At 52.4% G+C, this 7,389-nt stretch overlaps 2 protein-coding genes across 2 annotated transcripts; both read right to left on the minus strand.

Moving 5' to 3' along the window:
• Positions 1–4,653: 4,653 nt before the first annotated feature.
• On the minus strand, positions 4,654–5,091 carry LOC144948199 (histone H2A). The gene has a single exon (XM_078877630.1). The coding sequence runs from the start codon at positions 5,032–5,034 to the stop codon at positions 4,654–4,656; it is 381 nt and encodes a 126-aa protein (XP_078733756.1). The 5' UTR covers positions 5,035–5,091.
• Positions 5,092–5,928: 837 nt separating this feature from the next.
• LOC144948075 (histone H3) lies at positions 5,929–6,339 on the minus strand. Its single transcript, XM_078877503.1, has one exon. It carries the CDS (start codon positions 6,337–6,339, stop codon positions 5,929–5,931), a length of 411 nt encoding a protein of 136 aa, XP_078733629.1.
• Positions 6,340–7,389: the final 1,050 nt, after the last annotated feature.

Here is a 7,389-nt window from a genome sequence, read left to right on the forward strand (position 1 = left end):
GCGAGCTCCTGTTCCTCCTCCTCGTCTTCCGAGAGCAGGCTCGCAATGGCGCGCTCTCGTCCCAGCCCCCGGAGCTGCGCGCGTTCGCTGTGAATTCTTTCACACTTACGTGCGCGCTCGACAAGGGTGTTAAAGGGAAGACGTGGGCAGCTCATGTCTGGCTGCCACCACGCCGTGCGAGACAGGTACCGCTGGATTTTCTCGGCAGCCAGTTCCTCAATAACCTCAGTTGCGTACCCCGGGCGTGCGATCTTTGTTAACTCGCGCACATCCTCGGCGTAATCACGGAGATCTTCGCCAGGTTGGCGACGGCGCGCCTCTAAGGCCGATTTTGCTTCCTCCTCGTCACGTGTGCCAAAACGCTGATCGAGTCGGCGCATCAGCTCCTCTAGCTGTGTCTGTGCGCTCGCGGGTAACGCTTCTACAAAATCGGCTGCCCGCCCATCAAGATTCATATTAAGTTGACGTACTGCCTGCGCGTCCGTCCATCCATTAATTTCCTTGGCCCCTAAGAGATTTCGGGCGAATGCCTTCCACGAAGGGGCCCCCCGGCCGGTAAATATCAGTCTTATTTTAGCGTGAGGTAACGCGGGGGTCCGTACCGCTTCCGACACCAATTTGTGGGGGTCGCTAGCCCCCGAGATCCCTCCCTCGATAATACTAACGGCCGGACTAACATCATCAATCGCCCCCCCGCTGCTAAGCGAACCGCCGCTAGGCTCCTCACCCAGGGTGTGGGAGCCGTCACCCGAGGATTCCCCTCCACCGCGGGTCCGCGTAGCAGGCATGGATAACCACGCACGCGCACACCCACACACAGCTCTGCACGGCACTCACCCAGCCCTGACCACTCACGTTAGGATCGCGCACCTGTGTTACACACGTCGTGAACGTGCGCGCACACACGCATACAGCTCCACACGCGATACCCACTCCTGCGCCGCTCTGCGCCGCGCTGGCCGCCCACGTTACGATCGCGCACCTTGGGCACGCCGATTACGCACGCCGAGAGCTTACGCAAGTAACGAGCGCACGCAAGCGGGGCACACGCCGACACGACGACTCGTCCCCTCCCCCACTCGCGCGTGCACGTCAACACAAATATCGTACAAGGACGATTCTCCTCTCACACGGCTGCGTAGTCACGCCAACACACCAAAAGTGCTCTCCCCGGGCGTTAACGCACACACCTCCGTACCCGCACAATCGTACAGAGACCACGGCCTTTATGCGTACAACGACCACACACTCGCGAATGCAGTGCACGCTAATACCACGTTCCAAAAACACCCAACAACACGGTTTTGTTACTACGCTCGAGATTTTATTAGCCCTTGCTAACCAACCGAGCCACCCGTGTGTGTGTGCGGGACAGCAAGGCGCTTCTAACCCACACTCTGGTGCCGTGTAGCCCTATTCTATGCTGCGCTCTCTGCTAAACCGCTTTCCTACTCGTCCTTACCCCGAACTAACCCTCTCCTACGGATCCTACCCTCCGCTCTGAGGTGTTGTAAGGCGCGCAACACGATACCGTCTGTAGTCCTTGGTGACCTTGCGGCGCTCAGATCGTCCTGCAGACAATCTAGCGGCTCGCCCGATGACTCCTTCGTCGCTGACCCCGTGTCCAAACTCCAGAAGAAGAGAGTTCCCTACTGCCCCTGCGTTTTCTTTTAAACTATTCACATCAAAGGCTAGGAGCCCCCGTCCCGACCGCCTTGGTCTCTCGACCAATCCTGAGCCTAGGATTTCCCGCTCTTTTGCGATCCCGCCGGCCTTTGAACTTTCGACCAATCAGTCGTCCCGGGTCCTGATCCCAGCTATCTGCCTTGCTGACCCGTGTTTGTGTTTGTATGCGTTTCTAACTGCGGGGCTCTCTGAGCTCGCCGTGGTCGTGCGATCTCAAATCCGCCCACGGCGCCGCAGTGTTACTTGGCCTGGGAAGGGTCCTGTCCAATTCCCTGGCCCTGAGAAACCGTGGGGTAACCCCCCTAGGGGGCCCTCGGGTGAAAACTCAGGGTAGGTGACCCGACCACGAGGCCCTACGTGGGTGCGGGTGCGTGTTTATGTGGGGGGGGTGATGGGGGGCAGTGCGGCGGTGGAAGCCGGGCGGCTCCCTGGCTCGGCCGAGCGGCCCCGTCGCTGTGGCACCACAAGTGCCGTGCAGAGCTGTGTGTGGGTGTGCGCGTGCGTGGTTATCCATGCCTGCTACGCGGACCCGCGGTGGAGGGGAATCCTCGGGTGACGGCTCCCACACCCTGGGTGAGGAGCCTAGCGGCGGTTCGCTTAGCAGCGGGGGGGCGATTGATGATGTTAGTCCGGCCGTTAGTATTATCGAGGGAGGGATCTCGGGGGCTAGCGACCCCCACAGCTGAAGTAGCCGCAGCTGGTGGTTGAGCAGGAGCAGTTTCCGCCATCTCAAGACGTCGCTTTTATCGCCTCGCCTCTTTGAAATCGAAATCAGCGCTCTCACGAATGCGAAACGAGCGTCCTCCAGGCCCAAGGTTATTATAGAAGCGGCGTACTGAATGCGGACGTCGCTGAGATCATCCAGCACTCAGATCTAGTGAGGGAGTTGCCACCATACTCACTGTGTTTATCACGCCTGCCTTTGGGCTCGATTACTCCCGTAACGTTCATACTTACATGCATCTAGTTGATACATTATCACGAAGATCACTTCTTTAATGTACGTTACTTATGCAATATACGACAATGCTCACGATATAAATTATAATTCAAAACAAGTGAACAACCAACATTTGGGAGACATTGTTCGGTCAGGGCATGATATGACGATTGTCGGTTTTCAAAAGTGTTACTGATGAACACTATTTAAAACGCACTCGAATTTTTTGCAAGACAAGATGCTTCAACAGACTACTCATATTTAATTCCAACGAAATATTTTCTATTTAAGTTTTGCCTCGCGCGCTCGCGATTCCTCCTCTCGCGCTATGGTGAGGACTGCGCGCCATGTCAACAGTCCCTTGTCACCGAACTTTTAACTGGACGTTTTAATCGAACTTTGAAATGAATAAATATATGGATTTTCAGATGGACAACAAACTGAAGAAAATTACTCAAAATTAACCGACATTAAATAGAAAGTTTAACATTTTACGTGGCAAGAGGTGAGTAGCTCACGCACTGCAGAAGGGTCGCGCGCCTTGAACAAGATCGAGGCACGGTGCACAATCATCACCACTCAAATTCAACTCAAGTGACTCTGCAGTCGAATGTTTAAAGAAAATATATAATCTTACGTTTAATGCACCGACAGAGTTGATATTCTAGGAGCGCAGGATGGTTCATGCGATGGGTTGTTTTTACTGCAATAAGTAACACGTATTGACTGCACTAAGTAACACGAATGAGTAATCATTGGAAAGATGTTATTAACCATGTAAAAAATATTTAACTACACATATTTGTACCATCTTATTTGACAAGTAATATTATACTTTACCGAGTGTTGACATCCCCAGCGTTTACCAGTACTTTTTTGCTTACTATCAGCTAACACCGGCCACAACCCTGAGCTGATGTGCTCATTTGATCCCTTTTCTGACCGCTCAAAAAGAGCGAGTTTTATTCTTTAAAAAACACGATTCTTTCTTCCAATAGGCATCCCAATTTATTCTAAACCATGTTCCATGATTGATGCAATGTTGGAATGCTGCTCAAATACCGTTCCTAAATTAGACATAAAGGGTATCTGGAATGAGCAGAGCATTCGTTTAATTGCGAGCAATTTGGGACGAGGGCAACTCGACGACGGTGTCCTTATTAAACAGGACCCTGCGGGGTGGGCTGGTAGGAACGAATAACCAAATAATATAAACATAATGTATTATTACACTTGTTAAGCCAGGGAAGCCCCACTGAGTCAAAAGGTTTTTGTAGGGTCCTGCCAAGTGTTTGCAGTAGGGGGCGATGTTGCTACACCTAATCGGACGATACGAAGGGAGAGATTGAGGCCTAGTTCTAGGCTTTAGGCCTAGCTGTATGCTTTAGGGCGCTGTGAGTTAATTTTTAATTTAAATGTTTTAATGATTCATGTAAAAGTTTTAAATTTAAATGTTTCTATTTAAAAACATGAGGGAATGTAACATTGTTAAACATAACTCCCTTTCACACACGCGGGGGTACGACACGAATGGAGAGTTTCAGGCCTAGTTCTAGGCTTTAGGCCTAGCTGTAGGCTTTAGGGCGCTGTGAGTTTTTTTTTAATTTCAAAGTTTTAATTAAAAGCTATCTCAGGGAATTATTAGGGCGCTGTTAGTTGTTTTATTTAATTTCAAAGTTTTAATTAAAAGCTATCTCAGGGAATTATTAGGGAATGTTACACGTGTTTAGCCAGGAAAGCCTCATTAATTTAAATGTTTTAATTAAAAGCTGAGGGAATTATAAGGGAATGTTACACTTGTTTAGCCAGGATAGCGTCACTGAGTCTAAAGGTTTTCGTAGGGTCATGCCAAATGTTTGCAGTAGGGGGCGATGTTGACGGACGGACACATTCATCTATTGGTGGTCTGGTCCACTTCGTTCCTACCAGTATAACAAAACTCCTGTGTACGACTGTCCGAGCTCTTTGCAAGTAAGTGGGTGGCTCTGAAAAGAGCCGTTGTTGTGGTGGTAGAGGCGGCGGCGCGTTCACTTCTTTGCCTGAGAGGTCTTCTTGGGCAGCAGCACGGCCTGGATGTTGGGCAGCACACCGCCCTGGGCGATAGTCACGCCGCCCATGAGCTTGTTGAGCTCCTCGTCGTTTCGCACGGCGAGCTGCAGGTGTCGGGGGATGATCCTCGTCTTCTTGTTGTCGCGGGCGGCATTGCCAGCCAGCTCGAGGATCTCGGCAGAAAGGTACTCGAGCACGGCGGCCAGGTAGACGGGTGCTCCAGCGCCGACCCGCTGGGCGTAATTGCCCTTGCGGAGCAGCCTGTGAACGCGACCCACGGGGAACTGCAGGCCGGCGCGGGAAGAGCGGGACTTTGCCTTGGCGCGAGACTTGCCACCGGTCTTGCCGCGTCCAGACATTGTTAAGGGACCTAGGATGCAAAAAGCACTGGAGACAAAGTACGAACGATTTGTGACGTTAACACGCACCACTGGAGCGGCTTTTATAGCGGAGACGAGGATCGTAGAGCGCGCCGCTGCTGATTGGCTCCTCTCGGTCGAGTCCCGCCCTCTCCTTGAGCCACCAATGAAAAGCCGGGACGCGAGGATTCGATGTTGACTTTAATTATTTGTATCCATATATATTTTAATGCGGACACGCATCTTATGAATGAAACAATGCGATACACGTACTTAATAGGTTCAAGTTTTAAGCATGATAGAGTTAATTTATGGGCACGTGCTGGCAAGTCAAACTTATAAGCGGATTCCGCAAATATCAATGTATTATTGATTATAATCATCATTTTGAGGGACCGCATTGGTTATAAGAAATCATTGTGATAGCCTTGAGCTCGTGCTTGATCGCCCACGTGCCTATACGGTGTATATATATTTTCCTTTAACCGCCTGTTCGGGCAATGCCTAAAAATATATGTGCGTGAATAATGCAGTCTCTTAGTTTGCAAAATGTGAACTTCTTATCAGCTCGGGCTTGAAACAACATAAACCAATATCTTTGGGTTTAATAGTTAATATATTTAACCAAAATAACCCTTTTGTTGTACATTACGTAAACATGGTTTCACAACGCTTATATACGACACCAACGTGTGATGTTGAAAAATATGAGCGGCGGAGTATAGAAAATGAACTTCATTGTCGCTTACGCCTGACGACTCGTGAGAGCCGTGACCAGCAAACGAAGGTTTCCGGCACCCGAACTTTGAAGAACACACATGGAAGCGTTTTCATGAGTAAGTGGTGGCTCTGAAAAGAGCCTTTGTGTTGTGCTTTGAGGGCCGAGCTGGGCGTTCAAGCGCGCTCGCCACGAATGCGGCGGGCGAGCTGAATGTCCTTGGGCATGATGGTGACGCGCTTGGCGTGGATGGCGCACAGGTTGGTGTCCTCGAAGAGCGCGACAAGGTACGCTTCGCTGGCCTCCTGCAGAGCCATGACAGCGGAGCTCTGGAAGCGCAGGTCGGTCTTGAAGTCCTGCGCGATCTCCCTGACGAGGCGCTGGAAGGGCAGTTTGCGGATGAGCAGCTCGGTGGACTTCTGGTAGCGGCGGATCTCGCGCAGAGCGACGGTGCCGGGCCTGTAGCGGTGAGGCTTCTTGACGCCGCCCGTGGCCGGAGCGCTCTTTCGGGCCGCCTTGGTGGCGAGTTGCTTGCGGGGGGCCTTGCCGCCCGTGGACTTGCGAGCCGTCTGCTTGGTGCGAGCCATGGCTTGGTGAGGGCAAAGATTCTCACAGGCGGGGAGAAGGCGGCTTATGTAGCCCAGAGCGCGCGCTCACTGGTCAGCGGAGTCGTGACGTGCGAAGAAGGGGAGCGTGCTGATTGGTTGGCAGCGTGCAATGATCTCGAGTCTTCAACTCTTCTTAATCAACAAAATGTTCACAGTTTGGATCATTTCAGAATGCCGCATCACGATGCAGTAGTACCGTTTGAGCGCCGTCGATGTCTTTAACGGATGTTCTTTTCTCAAGCAAACACCTTTCCGAAAACAACTTTACAGTGCTCTGCATGATCTAAATAAAGTGTGAAGAAACTGCACTTCATTGGAAACAGTAATGTGGGGGTCGCTAGCCCCCGAGATCCCTCCCTCGATAATACTAACGGCCGGACTAACATCATCAATCGCCCCCCCGCTGCTAAGCGAACCGCCGCTAGACTCCTCACCCAGGGTGTGGGAGCCGTCACCCGAGGATTCCCCTCCACCGCGGGTCCGCGTAGCAGGCATGGATAACCACGCACGCGCACACCCACACACAGCTCTGCACGGCACTCACCCAACCCTGACCACTCACGTTAGGATCGCGCACCTGTGTTACACACGTCGTGAACGTGCGCGCACACACGCATACAGCTCCACACGCGATACCCACTCCTGCGCCGCTCTGCGCCGCGCTGGCCGCCCACGTTACGATCGCGCACCTTGGGCACGCCGATTACGCACGCCGAGAGCTTACGCAAGTAACGAGCGCACGCAAGCGGGGCACACGCCGACACGACGACTCGTCCCCTCCCCCACTCGCGCGTGCACGTCAACACAAATATCGTACAAGGACGATTCTCCTCTCACACGGCTGCGTAGTCACGCCAACACACCAAAAGTGCTCTCCCCGGGCGTTAACGCACACACCTCCGTACCCGCACAATCGTACAGAGACCACGGCCTTTATGCGTACAACGACCACACACTCGCGAATGCAGTGCACGCTAATACCACGTTCCAAAAACACCCAACAACACGGTTTTGTTACTACGCTCGAGA

This window comes from Lampetra fluviatilis, chromosome 48 (assembly GCF_964198595.1).
Source record: "Lampetra fluviatilis chromosome 48, kcLamFluv1.1, whole genome shotgun sequence".
NCBI lineage: Eukaryota > Metazoa > Chordata > Hyperoartia > Petromyzontiformes > Petromyzontidae > Lampetra > Lampetra fluviatilis.

Coding starts and splice junctions, on each gene's coding strand:
- LOC144948199 (XM_078877630.1), bottom strand. CDS start 5,034: ATGTCTGGACGCGGCAAGACCGGTGGCAAGTCTCGCGCCAAGGCAAAG.
- LOC144948075 (XM_078877503.1), bottom strand. CDS start 6,339: ATGGCTCGCACCAAGCAGACGGCTCGCAAGTCCACGGGCGGCAAGGCC.